This window comes from Natrix helvetica (assembly GCF_964273705.1).
Source record: "Natrix helvetica genome assembly, chromosome: 12".
Taxonomy (NCBI): domain Eukaryota; kingdom Metazoa; phylum Chordata; class Lepidosauria; order Squamata; family Natricidae; genus Natrix; species Natrix helvetica.
In genome coordinates, this window is record NC_138556.1 from 14,049,066 (window position 1) to 14,075,767 (window position 26,702).

Sequence of the window (26,702 nt, forward strand, 5' to 3'; positions counted from 1 at the left end):
TCATTTTGTTCCCCACCACCACCCCACACACTTTACAGGGCTAATCCTGTAAGGAAGGCAGGAAGGAAACATTCTGGTGTTTCTAGCCTCATCTTTATTGCCCTGCTTACAGAAACTGCCTCTCCCGTTAACCCTTATGACATAGTAAGAGCTAAGGCAAAGTGCCCATCGACCTGAGTGACATTGAGTTGTCCACGCCCATCCAGTCACATGACCACCGAGCAACGCCTACCCAGCTGGTCATTAGGGCAGAGAACCAGTTGTTAAATTCTTTGAATCCCCATTTCTAAAACAATAAATAAAGTATTTATGGAATATGAAGGCAGAGAATAACTTTTGCTAGATCAAAGTGAGACTGATGTCTGGTGTTTTTTTTTTAAAGATCAACATTTGAATGATTTAAGCAACTTTAGTCCTCCATAGAAAAATGTCCAGAAAATATTGCAATTAAATATTGAGAATGCGGCATGTTGGATAAATTTAACCAAGATGGGAGAACACATGATACAATTCAACCAACCAAACATAGTTTTTCCAACATCCCATCTATTTAGGTGAAGGAATTCTTTACATATCTGCTTAACTCTCCGCTCAACTGGGGGAAAATAATATTGATTGTGACATTCTCAAATTCTGTAAGAAGATACATATTCTTTCTCCTTTTTCTCAGAGTTCATTCTTCTCCAAATATATTCGGAGACCTAAGCATTATTGTATAAATCATTAGCAGATGCTTGGTGACTTTTGTTTTCTTGTAACTGTAGTTTTGAGAGGAAGAATGGCTGGTGGGTAGTGGTGGAAGAGAAGAATCTTTCCATCTGGTTTTAGAAAAATATCTGACTTGATTCTTACATGTGTGATGGATGTTTATTGAGAATTTTCAGAGGAGTTAAGTGGTCTTAAACTTCTGATTCTCCAACTGTTCTTTTAACCCCTCTTGGAGGATAGAATAACTGAATTCTTTGTTCAAATACAGGAACGTCCAACCTCTTTTCTGGACCAGGGTCAAACACATTGATGAGATTCACACATTGCATTAAACTATAACTAGAGTTTCCAAACTTGGCCACTTTAAGACTTGTGGACTTCAACTCCCAGAATTCCTCAGCCAGCCATGGGAAATTCTGGGAGTTGAAGTCCACATGTCTTAAAGTGGCCAAGTTTGGAGACCCTTGAGTTATAATTTAGTTTCTTGGCTTGTTTGGACTTACAGTATTTTGTGAATCCAGCCATTGGGGTTTTAAAGTCATGACTGACATTTTAGCACATACATTCAGGACTCTGTAATTCAGCCTTTAATTCTGATTGTGCGAGGTTATGACAGAGATATCATGAAAAGTACTGAATAATTCTTCAGTTTTTCTTTGTTTACTATACAAGAAGGAAAATTGCAGTTATGGACTGGGCAGGAGAGACCAATACCTAGTCGATCGCTGTAACTTTAAAGTTTCATCGATCTAGAGGTTATAATTCAGTAGTAGAAAACATAGTTTATAGGTAGAGAATTTTAGGTCCAACTCTGATGTCTCGGGTTAAAATCAAATCACATAACCAGGAATGGAATGAATCTCTCGATAAGGCTTTCGTATTATGAAGACCGCACATTAACATGATCCGAAATTAGGAACAACCAATCAAAAAGGTGATCGAGAGACAGGAATCAAAACAGTGACATCAACATTAACTACGGTAGTTATATTTGCCTAATGTAGTACCCCATTGCTTAGACTTAGAATAACACAGTTGGAAGGGACCTTGGCGGTCTTCTAGTCTAACCCCCTGCTTAGGCAGGAAACCCTACACCATTTCAAACAAATGGTTACCCAACATCTTTTAAAAAACTTCCAGGGTTGGAGCATTCACAACTTCTGGAAGCAAGTTGTTCCACTGATTAATTGTTCTAATTGTCAGGAAATTTCTCTTTAGTTCTAAGTTGCTTCTCTCCTTGATTAATTTCCACCCTCTTCTTTGTGGCAGCCCCTGAGATATTGGAAGACTGATATTATATCACCCCTAGTCCTTATTTTCATCAGACTAGACATACCCAGTTCCTGCAACCGTTCTTCATATGTTTTAGCCTCCAGTCCCCTAATTATCTTTGTGTCTCAATATCTTTTCGATATTGTGGCGACCAAAACTGGATGCAGTATTCCAAGTGTGGCCTTACCAAGGCCTTATAAAGTGGTATTAATTAACACTTCACGTGATCTTGATTCTGTCCCTGTTGATGCAGCCTAGAACTGTGTTGGCTTTTTTGGCAGCTGCTGCACACGGCTGGTTCCTATTTAAATGGTTGCCTACTAGGACTCCAAGACCCCTCTTAAGATTGCCTCTTAACTCTAACAACACCAACCACAACAATTTTGATCCTGTAAGCAACGTGTGATGAAAATTCAGGAGTGAAAGATAGAAAATTTTAAAAGTTAGATAACTTTCCCAGATTTGGACTAGATGACAAGATCCCTTCCAATTCTGTTATTCTCTTAACTATTAAATTAGCTCTCCCCTTAAGCAGTTTTCATAATTTGGGCCTCTGGATTGCACATTTATCAATCTCTTCCCTTGTACTCAAAATAGACCTACCTATTGTGGTTACATCAGTGCTGAAAGGAACCAAGGGCTGAATGGGTGCAGCTGCTGGCATTTTTCTAAAACTTTCAAATATTTATATACCACCCACCAAAATATTTATCCCAAGATAGTTCACAGTATAATTAAAGCAAAGCAAAAATATATTGTTTAAATAATGAGCTGCCTAGGAATATAGCGTAGCGTAAATGAAACATATACTAGTTAGGCAGTTTAAAATATTCACACGCTCAGCTAGCATATTGTAATTTTTTAAGGTAAAGGTAAAGGGTCCCCTCGCACATATGTGCTAGTCGTTCCCGACTCTAGGGGGCGGTGCTCATTTCCATTTCAAAGCCGAAGAGCTGTCCGAAGATGTCTGACTCTGTTACTCACTCCTTTACGTGGTGCTAGGGATTCGAACTGCCAAACCGCGGACCTTTCTGATCGACAAGCTCAGCGTCTTAGCCTCTGAGCCACTGCGTCCCTAATTTTTTTTAAAGATGCAAGCAATAAACACCTGAGTAAATAAAATAGGTTAATTTGAGGTCAATACAGGTACTCTTTGACTTATGATCCTAATTGAACCTGGAATTATGGTCGTAAGTCACAGCGGTTGTTAAGTGGATCACATTGTGACCGTACCTGATTTTTCAGCCTTTTGTACTGGTCATTAAGTGAACACGATGGTCGTTCAATGTACTCATTTTAAGCCAAAGGATGTTTTGGGCCAGAAATGGAAGCAAACATCAATTTGGGGACAAAAATGCCAACAATTTTAGTGACATGATCAGGGAATGCTGCCAACGGCCATAAATATGGACCAGTTGCCCAGCACCCAAAAGGAGATCACACAATCATGGGAGATATTGGAACTTTGAAACCAGGTCCTACCGTAAGTAGCTCTAGGGAGATCCATTGCAACTTTGAACATTGGCTAAGCAGTTGGTCATAAATTGAGGACTGCCCGTAACTCCTTGAGGAAGGCTTTTGCAATCAAGGGATTATATGAAAAAAAGACCCCACATTCATTTAGGATTTGGGTGATGTTAGTTCAACTAACATCACTTGCTCGTGAGTGTGGAGAAGAGCTGGCAGTTGAACTAACATCACCCAAATCCTAAATGAATAAGAACAGTGTGGTTTAGTGGTTAGAGTGTTCAAGATGGAGCAAGGTTCCAGATTCAGGTCTAACCTCAGGCATGGAATTTTGGGACCTCGGTCTAGGCCAGCCATCCTGTTTTAGCTCCAGCTACCTCACAGAGTTGATGGGAAAGCAATTGCAGGGAAGGGATTTACCTATTCATTACTTTCTGCTGAAAAGGCAGGAATATCTGTTTAACCAGTGAAGATGTTGGACATCTCCAGACAAAGCAGCCATGGTGTTTTCGGTAGTCAAGTTATTCCTGGCGAATGTAGCTTCTTGCCTTTACGATTAGTTGAAGTAGGACAAGCTTGTTCTGACCCAGGCTTCCTTAAGAAGCATGAATCAGAGACTTGGTCCTGGAAAAACCTCTTTTATTGATACAACTGTGAATTCCTTTCAATCACAGTCCGCAAGGCTTGGCAAACAGTCTTTCAAAGGAATGTTTATCAACACGAACCTTATCTCGTCTGGAGAGCTGCCAAATAACTAGCGTCCAAATGCAGGGCAAGGCAACACTTGGCACAGAGTCTCTTATAGTTAAAAAGAGAACTTTCCACTCTTGAAATGACCGAATGAATTGTTTCCTGCAAAAGCCCCCTCCCCGTTCGCTCCTCTTTTGTTTCCTATGGGAGGGGCCAATCACCTCCAAGGTGTGGCTTTACTCCCAAGTCGACCCTGCTTTCTTAGTTGTTCTTGTCTTCTGGCAGCTCTGCGCATGCGCACATTGGGAACAGGCTCCAGCTGTTCCTCTGCCTCACTGCTGTCTATCTCCCTCTCTGCCTGTGATGCAGAGCCCTCGTCTGAACTTTCCTCAACCCCCAGGACTGGCCCAGGTTCCCCCCCCCCCCCCAGCCTCCTCACTGTCCGACTTTGCTGCCAGCTCCACTGGCTGCCGGTGGGCCACAACAAAACTATGCTCATTTTAAGAGGTCGTAATTGATATAGAGCAGAATTCAGTTCGTCCTACCATTGCCTACAACATATAGTTAAAAGTTTCCTCTGCCTTTGCCTCCTGCGGTCCAAATCTCACTTTCTTTGGTGAAAGTTGGTCTCTGGAATACTTCAGCGGTAACGTTAATATTCCAATTTATAATTGAGGCTTACGGTTTTTCGATTTCCAACCTCTTAACTTACCACTAAATGGCTGCTGTCGAAGATCAGACTTACCATACTGGTAAATATTGGTTTAGGCTGAGAGAAACCTCAAATGTTATTTTTTTGCCCCCCTTGCTGCTTTTGGCTGGTGCACCTGACTGGAAGCTTTCATCGTACTTAGTGCCATGCTGTGTACCCAAGTAGAACAAGATGGCAAGCTGCTTTTTGGCTGGGACGCAACAACAACAATAAACAGAAGTCTGAAGAAAAGATGGGAAAATGTTCCATTTTTAGCTCAACAGCTATTTGTCACTGAACCGTTTTGGGATCATCCCATGTCCTTGTAGATATTTCAAAGAATTTCAGCCTCACCTGCACAGTATAAATAAATCCAAATGTTTAGGTATTTTTTTAAAGATGCTTTCCTAAACCGGATAGTTAATAATCACATATCTATAAGACGTTTATGTTGTTTTTGTGAATTTGTGAATTGCTCACATTTCGTTGGAGGGACACGGTGGCTCAGTGGCTAAGACAGTGAGCTCCCGTTACTTGTCCCAGCTTCTGCCAACCTAGCATTTTGAAAGCACCTAAAAAATGCAAGTAGAAAAATAGGCATCACCTTTGGTGGGAAGGTAACAGCGTTTCGTGCACCTTCGGTGTTGAGTCATGCTGGCCACATGACCACAGAGACGTCTTCGGACAGTGCTGGCTCTTCAGCTTTGAAATGGAGATGAGCACCGCCCCCTAGAGTCGGGAATGACTAGCATATATGTGCGAGGGGAACCTTTACCTTTATAAGACATTCATGTTGTTTTTGGATAAGTAGAATTTGTGAAAGGCTAAGACTTCATTGAATGTCCCTTCTGAGGTTTAGTAAGAGGATCATAAGGAAGTTGGGGAGTTTTTGGGAGAGTCACGCATTTAGCTTGTTGCGTTGTGAGGAATCCAACATGGCGGCTGTTCAGCCTGACATGGAACTAAGCAATGCTTTCTATGTCCTTATATGGTGGCGGGATAGACGTTTAAAATGAAGGAGAGGGCTTGATGACTCTGCAGTTAAAGATGCTGAGCTTGTAAGCTGGAAAGCTGGAAAGCTGACAGCCCAGGTTCGAGACCCAAGTGCTGTGCGATGGGATGAGTTCCCGTTCTTGCCCCAGCTCCTACCCGCCTAACAGTTCAAATCAAGCAATACCTTCGGTGGGAAGGTAACAGCATATAATCATGTTGGCTACATGACCAGGGAAATGTTTTTGGACAATGTGGAGTTGGAAGTGACCTTGGAGGTCTTTCAGTCACCAACTGGTGGTCCGTGAGAACATTTTGGTGGTCTGTAGAAAATTATTTGCATTTTTTCTATTGCACTAAATCAGGGGGTCCTCAAACTACGCCCCCTGAGACGCCCACACCCACCCAGTCACATGATCACCTAGCCACGCCCACGCAGCCGGTCATTAAGCAGGTCCGCGGGATTTAAAATTATGAATTTAGTGGTCCCTGAGGTCCGAAAGGCTGGGGACCCCTAGTCTATTCCAACCCACTCCTCAGATAGGAAATCCTATACCATTTCAGACAATTTTGAATTGATTCTATGATTGTTCGCTGCCCAGAATCACCTTTTTGGATTGGTTGGCCCTTCTAGTGGATTAAATAAGTAAAGTTAGGTCTATTTGCCAATGTTAGCTGAAGTGTTTTGTTAGAAACAAGGCTGATTTTTATACCAATGAGGGAAAACTGCTCTTAAGAACGGTTGCCTGTTTCCCTGGCAGTACGAATGGCACCCCTCTGTCAAGATTGAGTGAAATCTTCACATTCCAGCATTGCTAAGAAGTTTCTGTGACAGGTCGAGGTCCCTCGTGTTGAGTAATATCAGTTACCGTATTTGGCTATTCTCGGGCGTGATGGAAACCGAGGTCAGCAAAGCATTTCGCCATGCCGGCTGTCATTCTGAATTCCTGATTTCATCCAGGCCTTAAAGCTGCAGGGGAAAAAAAAAAACCTCTTGTTTGACTTTGCTTAGCTCTGCTTCTCCTGAATGGAATCCTTTCACAACCTCATTAATGACTAAGTGTTTCCTTTGGGACCTGTTAATAACGCAGCAAGAAAGGGATGAAGGGAGGTAAAAAAAAAATGATGGCCGGATGATGGAATGGGAGGTGTGTATGAAAGGATTTGCAAGAAGCAATGGAATAAGGAGATGCCTTTGCGCCTCGCTGATAAATGAAGGAAGGGCACAAGGATATTCTTTTTTTTTTAATAAAAAGTTTTTATTTTTAGACAGACATGGACAAACAAGATATAAAACATAAAACCATCTTCCATTACATGCAGTGTGTTGATGGGTTTACAAGGTTTTTGTGCATCCTTTCCAAAGTCATCACTTGCAATTTATATGAAATCACATATTATCAAATTGAATGTTTATATACATTATTATCATTATACCTCATTTGACTATCACTATTTATTCCTTCATTTTCAATGAGATATACTAAATATTGGGATCCTTTATATTATAACAATTCATTACATCATCTTCAATCTATCCAATAATAATATATCTTTATGTTATATTCAGTATCATTTTATTATTCTTGTATTGATAACCATCTCTAGTATCTTTCATTTCCATGTTTTTTTATCTTAACCCTTGATAAAATAAATCCCATGTCTTATAAAATTGTTTATCTTCTTGCTCTCTAATTTCAAATGTCAATTTACTCATTTCTGCACATTCCATTATTTTGTGAATAACTTCCTCCTGCTTTGGTATTTTCTCATTTTTCCAATTTTTAGCAAATACAATTCTAGCCGCCGTGAACACATTTACAATCAAATATTTCAATTCTCTATTGTATGTTTCCGGTGTAATTCCCAATAAAAAGATTTCTGGTTTAAAGTCTATATGTTTTTGTATCATTTTTTCCCCAACCAGGTGTGGATTTTAGTCCAATATCTTTTAGCTTCCATGCAAGTCCACCACATATGGTAATATGAACCCGGTATCTGATGACATTTCCAACACTTTTCTGATTTATTCTTGAACATTCTTGCTATTCTCGTCAGGGATAGGTGCCACCGGCACAATGATATTCTGTCCTCTAGTACAGATATTCCTCAGCTTACAACAGTTCATTTAGTGACTACATAAAGAGGGGTGGGTTCCTGCCAGTTCTAACCTCTTCTATAGAAGAGGTTCCACAAATCTACAGTGCCGTTTAGAACCGGTTCCAGCTCCCTCCCCCCCGCCCATCTGCACATCATCAAGATGAAGAGCGAGAGGAGGAATTCTGGGAGTTGAAGTCCACAAGTCTTAAAACTATCAAGTTTGAACACTCCTGGGTTTTTTTTCCTAAAGGGTTAGGGGTGCAAGGGTCTTGTAACTTGATAGCTTTAAGACCTGCGTGCTTCAAATACCAGTTTCTGAGCCAACATTTTGGTTGCTAAGCAAGAGCATTGTTAAGTGAGTTTCACCACATTTTACATTTCACCCAGTCACATGGCTGGCAAGCCACTCCCATTTGGTCACATGGCTGGCAAGCCACTCCCACAAAGCAGGCCACACCTACAGAAGAGGTTCTAAAAAATTTTGAAACCCACCACTGGCCTGACTGGAAAAGTTTGGCTTAATGTTATAGGTAAATCAGGCCATTGCATCGTATTCAACAAACTCTAGTTAAATACCAATGCACTAAGGTAAAGGTTCCCCTCGCACATATGTGCTAGTCATTCCTGACTCTAGGGGCGGTGCTCATCTCTGTTTCAAAGCCGAAAGCCAGTGCTGTTCGAAGACGTCTCCATGGTCATGTGGCTGGCATGATTAAACACCAAAGGCGCACGGAACACTGTTCCCTTCCCACCAAAGGTGGTTCTTATTTTTCTACTTGCACTTTTTACGTGCTTTCAAACTGCTAGGTTGGCAGAAGCTGGGACAAGTCACGGGAGCTCACTCCGTTACGTGGCACTAGGGATTCGAACTGCTGAACTGCTGACCTTTCTGATCGACAAGCTCAGCGTCTTAGCCACTGAGCCACGGCGTTCTTGATATACTGATAACATATGGCAAACCACAAAACCTCATTGAGTACTAGTTCTGGATTCATGGTTAGTTTAGGTACTAGATCGATACACTGAAATAAATTTTCTGTGACCAGAAATTTCAAACTAATTTGCAGAGGCAAAGCAGGGATAGATAAAAGGGAATGATAAAGTCCGTTTCACACAATAAATGTTTTGTGTTTAAAAACATGTCAAGATTTAGGAGACTTAGAAGCAATCACCATGTTTTTTTCTGAGGTAAATATTTGTTTTACTGTGGCCAGGCACTTCAGCGTGGTTTCTGCTTGCCCAGAGGATCAATGCTATCTCAAATGTAGGTGGTTGTTGTTGGTTTGTGTGTCATGTGCAATTAAGTGGTTCTCAGACCCTCTAGAATAGCATTTCCCCAAGAGATGGTGATCTGAGAGCCAGATTTGATCGCGTAATGACAGTGAAATTAGTGTAATTATAAAAAACAACTGGTTTCAGTTATTGCAGTGTACAGACAGAAGATGACAGGGAGACAAATTGTTTTGATTAAAAGTATAGTTTGCTTTTCCTCAAATGTAACCAAGGAGGGGAGGGGGAATCACAGCTGTAAACATGGTGCAATTTTGATGTCTTGGTAGGGAATAACTTGATCCACTGAAATCTTTTGGCAGCAAAGTCAGATCCACACGTCCAGTGAGAGATGCTAATTGCCCACCGAGTAAGAAAAAATCTCTATGTTTGTTAATTAATTTGAACCCAAACTTAAAGTCGAATGGGAGGAGATTCTATCCATTTGTGGGAGTCCACAGGCCCCAAGTGCCCTATTCATGGGATAACACCAGGGGTTCAAGGTTGACTCAGCCTTCCATCTTTCCGACGTCATTAAAATGAGGACCCAGATTGTTGGGGGCAAGAGGCTGAACTCTGTAAACCACCTAGATAGGGCTGTAAAGCACTGTAAAGTGGTATATAAGTCTAAGTGCTATTGCTATTTCCTTCATTCCTTCCTTCTTTTCCCTTCCCTTCCCTCATCCCTCCCTCTCTCCCTCTCAGTAGTTAGAATGCAGTATTGCAGGCGAACTCTGTCCACAGCCAGGAGTTTAATCCTGACCTGCTCAAGGTTGACTCAGCGTTCCATCTTTCCGACGTCATTAAAAGATGTTGAGACTCTAGAAAGAGTGCAGAGAAGAGCAACCAGGATTATTAGGGGAATGGAGAATAAAACATATGAAGAACGGTTTCAGGAACTGGGCATGGCTAGTCTAGTGTAGAGAAGGACCAGGGGAAACATGATAGCAGTGTTCCAATATTTGAGGGGCTGCCACAGAGAGGAAGGGGTCAAGCTATTTTCCAAAGCACCCAAAGGCCAGACAAGGAATAATGGATGGAAACTGACCAAAGAGATATTCAACCTAGAAATTAGAAGGAATTTTCTGACAGCGAGAACAATCAACCAATGGAAACAGAAGTCCGGCAGTTGTGGGAGTTTCATCACTGGAAGCTTTCAAGAAGAGATTGGACTGTCATCTGTCAGAAATGGTGTAGGGTCTCCTGCATGAGTGGGGGAGAAGGGGTTGAACTAGATGACCTACAAGGTCCCTTCCAACTCTGTTAATCTGTATCTGTATCCCTTTTTTTCATCATGGAAATTGTGCAGACGAGAACCACAAGCAAGGAAAGAATTAGTTTAATGGGGAAAAAAATAAAAATAAAACCCAGGACAGCCAGATTAAAAGAGGCGGAAGTCATAAAGACATCTGACCGAAAGCCAACCATTGCACAGAAAGGATACAGTTGGCACGGCTGTGGAATTTGGTCTACTGATCATCCTGCTCTCTTAAAAGTTTACGGCGTATTTCATCACTGCCTTGCTGCAGGATTTGGTATGATTCAACCCTTCAGTTTGGTGAGATTCCAGCTTTTGGTGGAGAAGGTGGAGAAAAACGGGACAGGGACCAAATTCAAGAAGACTTCAGGGTCTTCAAGAAGAATCAGAAGCCGCCTCAATTGATATAAATTAGCAGATGAAACAAACGAGCATCGATTCGAAGGGGGACTTGAATTCTGATGTACGTTTTGTATTAATGGAAGATTCCTAACGCTTGATTTGGTAACCTTTCTCACAATTAAAAAAATCTGCATAGTTGGGCTGATTCCTAGTCATTGCACCCTCTTCTCTTTGCGCATCAAATCCCACAACTTTGGGGTGATGTCCTCGTAAAATTCATTGTCAATGTCAAAATGCGCATAGTTGGATATATTTTATTATAGATGAGCTAAGGAAAAAGTGATGTTTCCCCTCGCACATATCTGCTAGTCGTTCCTGACTCTAGGGGGCGGTGCTCATCTCCGTTTCTAAGCCAAAGAGCCAGCGCTGTCCGAGGATGTCTCCGTGGTCATGTGGCCGGCATGACTAAACACCAAAGGCGCATGGAGCGCTGTTACCTTCCCACCAAAGGTGGCTCACTCCCGTACTCTGTTACGCAGCGCTAGGGATTCGAACCACTGAACTGACGACCTTCTGATTGACAAGCTGAGCATCTTAGCCACTGAGCCACTGCCTCCCTAGATGTGCTAAAGAGAGTACCAAACTGGTTTTTAAAGGGCCTATTTCTGAAACCTCGTTGTCCTTCTCGATTTACAATGGATTTCCTTGGTCCCTGCCATTTTTCTGAATGCACAAGTCTGCTTTAGACCAAAACAACTCCATCATCCATTCGATTGTGTATCGTATTCTTTCCCCAGAATCCAGCAGTAAGAGCCACTTCCTATTAGCGATAAAAATCTCGTTTCCTCCTTGGCAGGAAACCAGGGTTTGATATCTTTGCTGCCTTGAAGCATATTTGGCACCGATAAGAGGGTAATTCCAAACAAATTTGGTCTGTTCTAGCTACGGGGAGGGACGTGAAGTCGAAACACAATGGAATCTTTCATAGGTGAATGCATCCATCGCCTGGATTAGCTTTGTCTGAAATGAACTACAGGTGGGGCTGGAGTTATGACCACAATTGACCCCAACATTTCTGCTGCGGAGACAGCTCGAGTGAATTCTGCCCCATCTGACGACCTTTCTTTCCACAGTCTCTAAGTGAAGCCCTACAGTTTCAAGTCGGTAACACGGTTGTTAAATGAATCTGGCTTCCCCATTGACTTGGATTGCCAGAAGGTCGCAAAAGATGATCACATGACCGCAACCGCCATCAACATGGGCCAGTTGCCCAGCGCCTGGATTTGGATCACATGATCATGGGGATGCTGTGTGAAAGTGCGGTTACAACTTTGGGTGGTCACTAAATGAATATTTTAAATAATTTAACAATTACAATGATTCACTTAACAGCAAGAAAAGGCGTAACATGGGGCAAAACTCACTTAACAACTGTCTTGCTTAGCAGTGGAAGTTTTGGGCTCAATTGTGGTCATATGTTAAGAACTACCTGTATGTTGGATTTACATGTTTAGCTATCTGTAAATGTCTTGTAGCAAACCACAGTTTGCTACATCAACATGCAGGAACATCATTGTGTAAACTCTGCTCTTAACTATTTGTGTCTTGACATCTGATTTTAAGTATATAACCCCCATAGAGCTTATGCATCAAAGACAAATTCCTCCTCTCCTCTCCTCTCCTCTCCTCTCCTCTCCTCTCCTCTCCTCTCCTCTCCTCTCCTCTCCTCTCCTCTCCTCCCATCCCATCCCATCCCATCCCTATTCCTATTCTATTCAAGTTGCCTGTATTCCAGCATAACTCTGGAACGCCTTGAGCAATTTCAACCAAACTTGGTACACAGATGATTTACTCTTTAGAAACAAATACTGTGGGGGGTAAGACACCCCTAAACACCCCTTGGAGTGTGGGTTCTGTTAAGATACAGCCTGTTGTGCCTTAACATGGTTTCTACTGTACTGTGGTAAAATGGCTTCTACTGTACAACACGGAGTTGCCATGGTAACAGCTTCACAGTACTCCACAAGGGGGCTCCCTCTGGTAAGGGGAAAAAAAAATCCAACATTAGAAATTATGTTTGGTCCGCACCTTCCCCCCCTCCTATAAATAAATACAATGCAACTCCGGATTATAAATTACATAAGTTACAGATGATGGGAAGTATCAAAACATGTTTGCAACATTACTAAGCACATTTCCTTGGATAGTAGCTTATATAGGTATTCTAAATAACGGTTTTATATAAATCTTCACAGTTCTTTAAAAAATGCGGCGTGATTGTTAACGGTGAATGAAATTACAAAGGAAAATGTAGATTTCTCATAATGCCTTAATATGTATATTATAGATCCGTGTTCATGTATCCCATTAGGATGATATTAACCATGATTGGATATTTTCAGACTTACTATATTTTATGACCCCCAACCTGTTTATGGCGCATTTTCACTCCTAGAAAATGAGTTAATGTAGTGAACAGATTTGTGAGCTCGTCAATAGAATTTGAAGAATGACCGAATTTCTATTGTTTTCTCTCTCTCTTCCTTACAGACCAAATGTTTGTGGATCACGGTACAACGCCTATTGCTGCCCTGGGTGGAAAACTTTACCTGGTGGAAATCAATGTATTGTCCGTAAGTTGTTATTTCTGCTGATTTTATTGGGAAGTCTCTCATTTAATTTTTTTTAATTTTAATTTTGATTTTTTTTTAAAAAAAGTTAAAATACAGTTAAATTAAGGAGAAATTTCCTGACAGGGAGAACAGGGAATCAGTGAAACAACCTGTCTCCAGAAGTTGCGGGTGCCCCAACAATGGAGGTTTTTAAGAAGAGATGGGACAACCACTTGTCAAGAAGGACATTGTACAGTATATCTGTATAAAAACACGTGAAGTATTAGTACTGCTTTATAAAGCCTTAGTAAGGTCACACGTGGAATACTGCATCCAGTTTTTGCTCACCACATTACAAGAAACATATTGAGACTTTGGAAAAACTGCCCAGAAGAGCAACTAAGATGATTAAGGGCCTGGAAACAAAAAAACAATAGGAAGAACAATCGCAGGATTTGGGTTTGACTAGTCTAGAGAAAAGAAGGATTAAGGGGGACAGGATAACAGCATTCCAGTATTTGAAAGGTTGCCACAAAGAGGAGGGGGGGGTCAACTTATTTTCCAAAGCGCCAGAAGGCAGGACAAGAAACAACGGATAGAAACGAATCAAGGAGAGAAGCAATTTGGAATTCAGGAGATACTTCCTAACAGTGAGGACAATTAACCAATGAAACATTTTGCCTTCAGACGTTGTGGGTGCTTCTTCATCACTGGAGGTTTTTAAGAAGAGACTGGTCAGTCGCTTGTCTGAAACGGTATAGGTTCTTCTGCTTCAGGAGAGGGTTGGACTAGAAGGTCCCTTCCAGTTCCATTCTGACAGAGCTCTCTTAAGCATACGCTTTCGCAGCAGCCATGACAAAAATAATGCCAACACAGTTCTAGGCTGCATCAACAGAGGGATAGAATCAAGATCACGTGAAGTGTTAATACCACTTTATAATGCCTTGGTAAGGCCACGCTTGGAATTCTGCATCCAGTTTTGGTTACCTCGATGTAAAAAAGATGTGGAGACTCTAGAAAAGAGTGCAGAGAAGAGCAACAAAGATGGTTAGGGGACTGGAGACTAAAACATATGAAGAACGGTTGCAGGAACTGGGTATGTTTAGCTTAAGAGAAAGAAGGACTAGGGGAGACATGATAGCATTGTTCCAATATCTCAGAGGTTGCCACAAAGAAGAGGGAGTCAAACTATTCTCCAAAGCATCTGAGGGTAGAAGAAGAAGCAATGGGTGGAAACTAATCAAGGAGAGAAGCAACTTAGAACTGAGGAGAAACTTCCTGACAGCTAGAACAATTAATCAGTGGAACAGCTTGCCTCCAGAAGTTGTGAATGCCCCAACACTGGAAGTCGTTAAGAAGATGTTGGATAGCTATTTGTCTGAAACGGTATAGGGTTTCCTGCCTAGGTAGGGGGTTGGTCTAGAAGACCTCCAAGGTCCCTTCCAACTCTACTATTGTATTGTATTGTATTGTATTGTATAATGTGAACTTGGACTCTTTAGTTTGATGAAGATCAGTCAATCCAAAAAGAGTCTGAACAGGCAAATTCAGTCATTCATCAGCCTTTCCCATCTCTGAAAGCATTCCCCTTTTCTTACTTACAGCGATTTGCAGACATTCCTGTGGAGATGGGTTTTGCTCCAGGCCAAACATGTGCACGTGTCCAAATGGCCAGATTTCTCCATCCTGCGGCTCAAAATCAGGTATGCATTCAATATTTGGATTGGTCATCCCTGCTTGGATGGTCAAACTAGTAGAGCAGTTTGTTCATCATTAATACCTGATATCTTAGTAGCACAGACAGCTAAATAGTGATGTCTGTTTTAACCACAGCTAAGAGAATCTAATGCAGGGCTGCACAACCTTGCCAACGTTCGGGCAGGTGGACTTCAGTTCCCAGAATTCCTCAGCCAGCTGGGGAATTCTGGGAGTTGAAGTCCACAAGTCTTTTTTTCCCCCCAATTTTTTCCCCAATTTTTATTAAACATACAGCACACACACAAAATAATCACCTTACATGACATCTTGTAGAAAGTGTGTCAGTTGGTTACAATTAGCTTCCGTGCTTCTCTTCCACAGTCATTACTTACATTCGTATCAAATGTCAAAGTTCTGAATGAGTCTTACTTTCAACATATCGTAGTTCTCATTTGACTGAAATTGTTTTAGTGTCCTTTTTACCCTAGAATAATCCATAGTTAAAAACACAACCACCTAATGGCATTTCATTAATTATTACAAAGTCATACAAAAGCCTTAAACCTTTATAACATATTCTAAACAAAAATTAGTTGACAAGATTTCTAAACCCTGTCCTCACCCCAAAATTACTGTTTACAATTTGTGTCCAGGTTCCTTTTGTTATGGTAGTTCACACACACACACACACGCACACATATTTGTGTTACAACCCCTGGTTGGGTTGTAACACAAATACTTACCTATTTCCCTGGCTCAGCTGATAAGGAGGAGAGCCTGTGGCTTAGTAGCTAATACATCTGCCTAATATGTAATACAGCCCAGGTTCAAATCCCAGTAAGGGTATGGCTAGCTGATGAGAGCTAAATAGCTTGAAATAGATCTATACTAGTCTCCCTTTATTTATTTATCAGCACAAATATAACACACACACACACACACACACACACACAATTAACTGTATCCCTTACCCTTATCATTCCATTGTTAATTGTTATAATTACTATTGGTTAACAAAAGATCCTTTACTGTTACGTCCACAAGTCTTAAAGTGGGCAAGGTTGGATAACCCTGATCTGGGTTTGAGTTACTTGCAAGCATTTCTTGCGGCTGCATTAAATATAACAAATAACATCCTATCACAACAGTTTCTGATTCCTTCTTCTAATTTTTTTTATTTCGGCACACCTGTCACACATGTTTTAGGAATGAACAAACTAGAATTTATGAAAGTCCCTGTAAGATCTGGTCAACCATTACCAGAGGCCACCAAGCAGAGGCATTATATAAGGGTGTTCAGTGACCTAATTTTTCAGTAAATGGTATTAATTATCATTCAGATGCATTATGCTTGTCTGGAACTGTTTTATGGGTTCGTAAAGGAGCCGAAAGCACGAGAAAGCAAAAATTAGGGTAAACATTTGCATGAAAGTAGAATAAAATTAATACCATGCAAATAGAAAGTTCTAACTTCTCTTGTAGGCAGCAGGAGTGTTTATATCTCACATTGATTGGCTTCCCAGTGTTGTGTGAAATCAGTAGTCTAATTCTACTCTTATTAGATGGCTGGTGTTTTGTATTTACAGTTGTGTTCTTTTTCAATTGTGTCTTGAATTCATATGTGGTTTTGTTTCCTTTTTTTTTGTTTTTTTTGTTTAGCCACAGTTAAATACAGTTCTTTTTGATCCAGAGACAGGACATAAATCTAATCAGTCTTTCCTTATTTGCTGGTTTATTTGCACTGCAGGGTTGCTCCCTTTAACTTATTTTTCGGCATCGTTTAATTAGGGCCATATAACGAATTCGGCCCTCTGCCTCACTAATCACGTGCCAGAAAATAAAAGGACTTTCAGGAAAATGTTGAGTTATAAAAATACTCTAAATATAAGCTTTTGATCTAAAATATCCTGCAGACTCTCAGACTATAACTCCCATCTTCCTGACTCTCATAGGAATGAGGGGGGGATTATAATCCAGCAAACTGGTAGTCCTTGAGGGAGGACCACAATTGACCCCAATTTTTCCGTTGTTAAGGGAGACATTTGTTAAGTGAGGTTTGCCCCATTTTACGACCTTTCTTATTGAGTGACTCACTGCAGATGCTCAGTGAGTAGCTGGGTTGTGAAGGGAATCTGGCTTCCCCGTTGTCTTTGCTTTTCAGAAGGTCACAAAAGATGATCCCGTGGGCATTAGAACCATCATAAATATGAGTCAGTTGCCAAGAGTCCAAATTTTGATCACATGACCACGAGCATGCAGAAAACAGTCATAAGTGTGCAGAACTTTTCATAAGTCACTTTTTTTCCAGTGGCGTTGTAACTTTGAACAGCCACCAAGCGACCTGTTGTAAGTCGAGGACTACCTGTGTTGGGAAGACACCAACTGGAGGAAACCACAATTGAAAATTTTCAACCCGGTTGACTCTTTCTCTGTTGCTCAACCTTAGGCTTTCCCAGTGGATCATTGACAAATAAGACTTTTAACCATCGTAGGATTTCCCCTCCCAACTGTTGTCCCAACCAAGCAACAGCCTGAAATGCTTAAAACTTCACATCTGTTCTTTTCCTGGACCTCAGCGCTGAGACATGGCTGGCCAAGACAGCCAATGAATGCCTTTTCCGGATCCTCCTCTGCATTTATCCTCTTAGACCTCACAGATGTTTCCCGCAATTCCGTTCTCCCGTTAAGGATTTCAAAGAGATTGTGGATGAGATGGAAGGACAGCTTCGCCAGCCTGGCCAAGAGGCCAGCTTGTTAGTTCAGCCAGATGCTCAGCCAACTCGTAGCCCACTCCTGCTGTTACCTCTTAGCAGTGTCTGTCCCAATAAGGGAGAATATCTGTAGCTCAAGGTTGAAATGAAGGGGGTCCTTGGTACTCTCTGAGCTTGCTTCTTTTCTTGAAGACATTTCATGACCCAAACTAGGTAACATTATCAGTGCTAGTAAGGAGTGAGATTTGCAGGGAGGAGGAGGAGCAGCAGCAGCAGCAGCGGTAGTAGTAGTAGTCGTTGTCCTTGGTGCTGTCTGAGCTTGGTGCTTTTCTTGCAGACATTTATTTACCCAAACTAGGTAACATTATCAGTGCTAGTAAGGAGTGAGATTTGCAAGGAGGAGGAGGAGCAGCAGCAGCGGTAGTAGTAGTAGTAGTCGTTGTCCTTGGTGCTGTCTGAGCTTGGTGCTTTTCTTGCAGGCATCTCATTGCCCAAACTGGGTAACATCATCAGTGTTTGTAAGGTGTGAGATTTGCAAGGAGGAGTAGGAAGAGGAGGTGGTGGTGGTGGAGGAGTTCTTAGTGCTCTCTGAGCTTGGTACTTTTCTTGCAGGCATTTCATTATCCAAACTAGGTAACATCATCAGCGTTTGTAAGGTGTGAGATTTGCAAAGAGGGGAGGAGGATGAGGATTTGGTGGTCTCTGAGCTTGGTGCTTTCCTTGCAGACGTTCCATGACCCAAATTAGGTAACCTCATCAGTGCTGGTAAGGAGTATGGTTTGCAAAGCGCGCGCTCAGCAAACAGGTAGTGAAACTGGTAGAATCCCACCCCTGGTTTGGATTATTACTGGGATCAAGTTGCACTAAAGGTTTATTTACCCTTGCTTTCACCTGTGGTTAGGCTCAATTTGATGACTTCCAAGCAAACAAAATTCAGTGTATGGTTTAATTTTTAGGGCTGTGGGGAAACTCACAGGAAGCCCTGTGGATCCTCCAAGGAAGGCTGTTGTTGAAATCCTTGAAACTAGAGATGTGTTACCAGTGGCTAACACGGAGACATTGTGGGGCGTGCGGTCTTCCGTGAAACGTACGCGGTTGGTTTGAATAGATGCCATACTTTCCACTTTACAGTAACAGTAAAGAAAACATTTACCGTAAAATAGCATGAGTAAACATTTACTTGCGAGACTCAACATATTGTACAATTACAACTGGAGTTTCAAACAGTCCCAATTCAAACAATGTACTTGAAAACGGTGATTTCAGCACAGCATCTAGCTTGCCAATGAATGAATAAGTCAGAAATTTTCCTTTGGAGTGGGAACATGCATTTGAGTATAGTTGAAGAATACGATCTGACTTACGCACACTTACAGTTGTAAGTGTGGAAAATGGTCAGCATGACCAAACAAACGCAATTTACCGAATGAATTGTTGTAAGTCCAAGGCTACCTACCTGTATACGAATCTATGAATCTGTATCGAAGCAACTGCTAAACTGTATTTGAAAATATTTAAGTGGCTTTTCTGGTAATTATGTGGGAATGGAAGTTAGCTTTTGGCACGCTCTACTCTAATTGAAATCAGTTTTGTGGTTTTAAGTTTCTACCCCGCCTGACAGATGATATCATTTCCTATGTGTTTTCTAATCAGGTCTGTTTTCCTACAACGCCATAAAGCTTAACTGAACCATTTTTCAAGCTGTGGCCATCACTACTCCTGCCCTTGATCAATTTAGGATGGGATAGATGGGGTCTGCCAGCTAATTATTCTTAAGGTTGTTTTTTTTTCTCTCTCTCTAGCTAAAATTAACTCTTACTAAGAGCCAAAGTGAAAGTGGAATGATATGTAGCTTAATATTAAAAAGGCTGAAAAGAAATGTAGATAGCGACTTCTGGGTGGGCGTCCTATCTCTGGGATCAGAACAAACAGAAAATGGACATGTTTAATCTGCTTTTGGGTTGTGGTTTGGATCCAAAGTAGCTCCTTTGAAGCTTCTTGTTGTAGCAACATAAAATCTATTGCTGCCATTAAGGGGGAGAGGGGGAAACCCTATATGTAGATGCACATAGGAGAAAAGTTTGACCTGAGGTCCCATTGATTTAATTGTCCGAGTTTTGCAGATTTCACATAATTCTATGACCAATCTCATAGGGACGCAGTGGCTCAGTGGCTAAGACGCTGAGCTTGTCGATCAGAAAGGTTGGCAGTTCGGTGGTTCGAATCCCTAGCGTTGTGTAACGGAGTGAGCTCCCGTGATTTGTCCCAGCTTCTGCCAACCTAGCAGTTTGAAAGCATGTGAAAATGCAAGTAGGAAAATAGGGACCACCTTTGGTGGGAAGGCAACAGCATTCTGTGCACCTTCGGCATTTAGTCATGACGGCTACATGACCACGGAGACATCTTCGGACAGCGCTGGCTCTTCAGCTTTGAAAAGGAGATGAGCACCGCCCCCTAGAGTCGGGAACGACTAGCACATATGTGCGAGGGGAACCTTTACCTTTATGACCAATCTTAGCATGATGTGAGAATCTTCCTTTAGCATGCTGTGAATAGTTTAGTGTGGGTTTCTCTGCTTTTCTCTGCCAAGACACACCATAAAGCAGGGATATCCAACCTTGGCAACTTTAAGACCTCCAACTCCCACAGGGCTGACTGTGGAATTCTGGGAGTTGAAGTCCACAGGTCCAAGCCAAGCCTGGACACTCCTGCCATAAAATCCCAAATAGTATTGCTTTTGGCAGGTACAAGGTCAAGCTCCACCCTTCCGTTGGACTCGTTACAAGAATTTAGACCAGATATTTTTATTTAATTTAATTTACCTTATAAAATTATTATAGTGAAAGATTAAAATTGGGAAAGGCCCTAATGTACATAACTGAGTTCCCAGGGAAAAAGCTGAGATAAGCAACAAGGAGCAAATCATTTTCAGTTAATCTCAATATATTTGCAATGCTTGAATCCTAAATTGTCTTGAGCAGAGCTGGCAGCAGAGTCAGACAGTCAGGAGGTTGGGGAGGAACATGGACCAGTCCTGGAGCCTGGGGAAGGCTCGGACAAGGGCTCTGCGTTGGAGGCAGAGATGGAGCCAAGGCCATCTGGCAGTTCTCAGCTGCCTTCGGAGCTAGACAGCAGTGAGGCAGAGGAACAGCTGGAGCCTGTTCCCAGTGTGCAAAGCTGCCAGAAGAAAAGAACAGCTAAGAAATCAGGGTCAACTTGGGAGTAAAGCCACAAGTGGATGTTGAATGACCCCTCCCATATGAAATAGAAGAGGAGTAAAAGAGGAGTGGGCTTTTGCAGGAAACAATTTGTTCATTCGTTCGTTTCAGGAGTGCGAAGATCTGTCCGTGAATCTCAGAGACTCTGTGCCAAGTCTTTCCTTGCACAGCACTGGGTTTGTAAAATATTTACATGGCAACTTTCCAAGCTAGATAAGGTCTGTGGTCATAAATTCACCTTTGAAAGACTGTTTACCAGGCCTTTGCTGAATGTCAATGGGAGGAATTCACATTTGTTTAATAAAAGGGATTTTGTCGGGACCAGGAATCTGTTTCATGCTTTTTGGGGAAGCCTAGATCAGAACAAACTGAGTAAAATCACAGCATCTTCTTAAATCATAGTTTGGAGGATACTTAAACATATCAAGGGTTGATCATACTTTTTAGGTTAGTTATGCTTTGTGGTTTAGAAATTACAATATCATGACCTTGTCCTTTTGAAGGTTACTTTTATATTGGAATTCTTTTCCAGTCTTTGCATTCTGCATCTGCTTTATTTGGCATCTACTTGTAGAACAAGTAGAGAATTAAATTGCAAGATTTCTCCCTTCCCCCAAGCACTGACAACAACCAGGTGTCACTTTCTAGTTTACTAGCACCTGGCCAACTATGCTTTCTAATTTTGCTAGGGGGCTAGCAAAATTGCCCCATAATGGCAACTAGCTAGTGGCATTGAAATACAGTAAACAGCAAAACATGATATTTTTTCATTGTATGATATTTTCTTTAAAAGTCATATAGATCTTTGATTTTGACAAGTTTATCTCTACATTTTCTTGCGTACATTTTTTTTTAGTTTTCATCTGCCAGTTTTCTCCTGAATCTTCCCTACAATCTGTATTCTCCAAAGATGATCATCATCGTCATAATCTTTAAAGGACCCTCCCATAATCCCTTGCGGGGTGGAGCCTGGGCATCTGAAGGAAGCTAGCAGAGTGCCTAATGGCCACATGCCCTTCCTGTTGCCAATGAGGAGTTTCGTTGAGCAGATATATTCTCCTTGTGCCCAAACAGAGAGAAATAGCTTCCTCTACCTAGGATTGAACTTACAGCCTCCTGATTGTGAGGCCACCTCTAAGCCACTGCACCACTCCTAGCCCCTGGAGATAAATCATTATCTTCTTTTAATGACCCCATAATCCCTTGCGGGATGGACTGAGGGCAACTGAATGGAGCTGAGTGTTTTCTGTCGGATGCCCTTCCTGACACCAATGCAGAGTTTTGTTCAGCAGATATGTTCTCCTTGTGCCCAGAGAGAGAAATAGCTTCCTCTACCTAGGATCGAACTTAGAGGCTCTTGATTGTGAGGCGAGAGCTCCACCTCTAGGCCATCGTACCCCTCCATTCTCCTAAGGCGATAAGGGTAGCATTTGGCCTGCGCCTTTTATGAGGTCACCTGCAGAGCCAAGCGTAGACGTTGATTGCATCTGTTTGTGTGTGGTTGTTGTCCAGACCCATAAATAACAGACTGTCTTTCTTTTTTCAAGTGCAACACTGCAACATCAGGTGCATGAACGGTGGGTCCTGCAGCGACGACCATTGTCTCTGTCAAAAGGGATACACCGGAACACACTGTGGCCAGCGTAAGTAATCAGAGCGTTCAGTTCGAATTCAGAAAGACCGACGAGATGGTAAAGAAGCCGTTGAGAACTGGTGTTTTAACAATTCATGGAGGAAGTTCATCATCAACAACAGTAGCAAGAATACTTCTTCATGGCAGGTCCCCCATGGTTTGCTACTCTTCCATTACACACACACACACACACACACACACACACACACACCAAGTAACACAAGAAGAACCTTCTCCAGTCACTGGGATGCAGATTCCAGATTAGATCCAGACGAAAAATGTCACCGTTCTGAACGGAGGAATTTTGAGTACAGTAAACGTTGTGAAACGCAGCCCTTTAACTCTTGTTTGGGTTGCCAAATTCTCCGCTCAGGACTTCTATCTTGGCTGCAGTTAAAATAGAAAAATAAAAATAAAAATCAGCCACCAGATCAGGGCAGGATTGCGTGTGGATTGCCTGTAATTTTTTTTTTTCAGAGAAGCTCGTAACTTTTCAAGAAGTGCCAGGAAAAAAGAAAAATCTGGCTGTCTGGAATATGCCCCAGACAAAAGGCTTGAGACTTAACTGCTGTAGACGTTTTTGTATTAGTGTCATAAAGGTATTGGGAAAGTTTTATGTATTTCATATCCGATTAGTGACAAATTTGTCATCGCTAATGGGTGGCGCCATCCAGTTCTCTTTGCCTTCGAAAAGGAAATCTGTGTCAGGCTTATTATCAGGGGTGAAATCCAGCAGGTTCTGACAGGCTCTGGAGAACCGGTAGCGGAAACTTTGAGTAGTTTGGAGAACTGGCTGACATCAGAGTGGAGTGGGAATACTTGAAGGAGACTTTGCAGTATCCTTCCCCTGGAGTGGGGAGGGAATGGGGATTTTGCAGTATCCTTTCCCCGGAGTGGGGAGGGAATGGAGATTTTGCAGTATCCTTTCCCTGGAGTGGGGAGGGAATGGGGATTTTGCAGTATCCTTTCCCTGGAGTGGGGTGGGAATGGAGATTTAGCAGTATCCTTCCCCTGGAGTGGGGTGGGAATGGGGATTTTGCAGTATCCTTCCCGTGGAGTGCGGAGGGAATGGAGATTTTGCAGTATCCTTCCCGTGGAGTGGGGAGGGAATGGGGATTTTGCAGTATCCTTCCCGTGGAGTGGGGAGGGAATGGAGATTTTGCAGTATCCTTCCCGTGGAGTGGGGAGGGAATGGAGATTTTGCAGTATCCTTCCCCTGGAGTGGGGAGGGAATGGAGATTTTGCAGTATCCTTCCCGTGGAGTGGGGAGGGAATGGAGATTTTGCAGTATCCTTCCCCTGCCATGCCCATCAGGCCACACCCACAGAACTGGTGGTAAAAAAAAATTGAATTTCTCCACTGCTTATTATGGAAAGTATAGTAAATTGTAAAGAGAGCTACATCAGTCTGGTGGTTAAAGCAGCTAGAAATCCGGAGACTGGGAGTTCTAGTCCAGAGTTCCACCCAGAGTAGATCCTGCAACATAGTCCTGAGACACACATATACTTGCTTTCATTGGTGAGAGAGCTCGATGGCTTGTTTCTACAAGTAGTTTACCTTGATTAGGGCTTCTTCGAGCTTCAACCTTTACTTATCCTCTTGAAAATCCCTAAAAATTGTGAATGGGTGTTGATAATGTAAACCCAAGTTCTCTTAGCCTCTTGTTGACTTTTTGTTATTTGCTCCACTTGCAGCTGTCTGTGATAATGGATGTCTGAATGGAGGAAGGTGTGTGGCACCAAACAGATGTGCTTGCACATATGGCTTCACGGGACCTCGGTGTGAAAGAGGTAGGTGGGAATTTCCATTTTTTAAAATTGAAACAGTGAAAAACTCTCTAAACTGTCTTGGGGGTGCACGAAAGCCAAGTGCAGCTAAGAGGAGGTGCAAATGCACTACAAGGTTTGATTTGTTGTTTTAAATGGATGAAGTTCGCTGGTGGGGAGTAGGCTTAATAGGTTTTTAGAAGACTGCATGTGTAGTGGAATGTGGTCTGGATTCTGAGGAAGGAGGGGCTGCCTTCCAGAGGACCAAGAGACAGTGAAGCTTAGAGAATTGGGCTAAGCCAGGGGTTGGATATCTTAAACACTCAAAGAGCCACAAAGGTCCTAACCAGAACCCCTCAATTCTGGAGCCGACCAGAAGTCTGGTTTCCCCACCCTAGAGTCTCTGCCTAGTGTCCCTTTTCCTCTACTTGTCCTAACCAAAAGGCCTATCATTTGTGGAGCTGACCGTAAAACCCGCCCTTGCCATAGAGTCTCCTCCTGGCGCGCCCTGCTTCCCCCTGCAAACCGGAAGCTCCTCTCAAAATTGTGGTGCTGACTGGCGATAGGGAGCCACAGCAGAGGCATGAAAGAGCCACATGCGGCTCCAGACCCATGGGTTGCTGACCCCTGGGTTAGGCGGAAGAAGGTGAAGATAGCTCCTCCTTAAAACGTCTCAGAATATATCTTGAACGAAGCAAGTGCTTGCTTTAGTTTGGCAAGATTTCTGTAGGTGTGGTGTTTTGAAAGGATTCGGTGTAATCTGTCATGGTGTTTGGAGTCTTGAGTGACAAGTACCAGGGAACTGAGAAGATCCTGGCAGTTCAAACGGGTATAAAGATTCGTTGCAAGCTTAAAACGGTCTACAAGAATCCGAACTACTAACAGTCAAAGTAAATTCGCAGCAGATAAGGGTTAATGGAATGCAAGGTGGGTGGGATTTAGATCTCTTGTGAGCGCGACGGGACTCATGACTGATGACGTGTTTGACCCTTCCCTCAGGTTCACCCTGGCCGTTCCCTGCTGAGTCATTTCCTTCCCACTAAAACTACGCTAGGGTTTGGCTGTACAAAATTTATATCATGCTTATATGGTGCAAAAAAAGCAGGGGTGTCAAACTCAATTTCATTGAGGGCCACATCAGGGTTATGTTTGACCTTGGGCGACCAGGGTGGCGTGGCCAGAGTGGGTGTGGCCAGCCCAACATCTCTTATGTTGGGGTCGCCTGTGGCAGCTCGACTGCTCTGCCAGCAAAAATGGGCTCCCGAACTCCGTTTTCGGCTGCAACAGCCTCCTGCATCCTCTGCTTCACCCAGCCCTCCCAAGCTCTGTTTTTGCTGGCAGAGGCATTGCTAGCCAGTCCTTCGCTGATTCCAGGGTGGCCCTGCGAGCCAGATCTAAGCACCCTGCAGGCCGGATTCGGCCCCCGGGCCTTGAGTTTGACATCCCTGACATGGAGCCTCCGTTTAAGAAAAAATAACATAATAACAAAGTACATAACCTCATGATCACCCAATCTCACTGTCAGGGTTCCAAACAACATCCAAAATTCAATCAGAGTCCAAGGCAAAGTATTGCTCAAAGTTCCAATTTATGAAGAGAGTCATATTGGCACATTTGGGAAAACCCGAATCTGAAAGCTTCCTGGGTTTTTCCCCACACAGTTGAAAGTTCAAGATCTTGCCCCCACACCCACAAGTCCACCACATGGCCCAATCTTCCACTGCCATGCTGGCAGCTTCCACCCATCCAGTTCCGGTCAGGTGCAGAGGTGCGGAGACAAAGGATGACCTTGGATTCTAGAAAGGAATTTTTATTTTGGCAACATCACATTCTGCTCCTTACTATTTCCCCCTCCCAATTCCACACTAATAAAACAGCATAGTAGAATAAAATATTAGTGTGGCAGGCCAAAGATCCAGAAAGGAACGGGCTGCAGTCCTGACATTCACAACATTTCAATGTTTGAACATGAGACTGTAAACTCACAAGAGTGACATTTTGCCCCCAAACTTTCAAGATTGAGTAAACTCATGGATCTTCAGCCTGGTTTTTTTAAATTCTTTCCAACCTAATGAATGGTTGAAAATTTATTTATATTTACCCGGTTTCTCTGAAAATAAGACCTCCCCGGATAATGAATCCAATTGGACTTTTGAGCGCATGTGCTAAAATAAGCCCACTTCTGAAAATACTGCAACACAGCAGCAGCCATGAGGTGACCACGCTCGCCGCCTCCTGCATCTCAAAAATAATAAGACCTCCCTGAAAATAAGGCCA

The 26,702-nt window shown here is 42.5% G+C and overlaps 1 protein-coding gene across 3 annotated transcripts in view; it reads left to right on the plus strand.

The window, feature by feature from the left end:
• Positions 1–26,702, plus strand: part of FBN1 (fibrillin 1) — a 196,600-nt gene that overhangs the window by 19,522 nt on the left and 150,376 nt on the right. For all 3 annotated transcript variants that reach the window (XM_081964556.1, XM_081964555.1, XM_081964557.1), the window contains exons 3-6: positions 13,338–13,420; positions 15,004–15,102; positions 22,574–22,669; positions 24,354–24,449. In XM_081964556.1, coding sequence (XP_081820682.1) covers positions 13,338–13,420; positions 15,004–15,102; positions 22,574–22,669; positions 24,354–24,449 — 374 coding nt within the window. The remainder of the gene's footprint in view (positions 1–13,337; positions 13,421–15,003; positions 15,103–22,573; positions 22,670–24,353; positions 24,450–26,702) is intronic.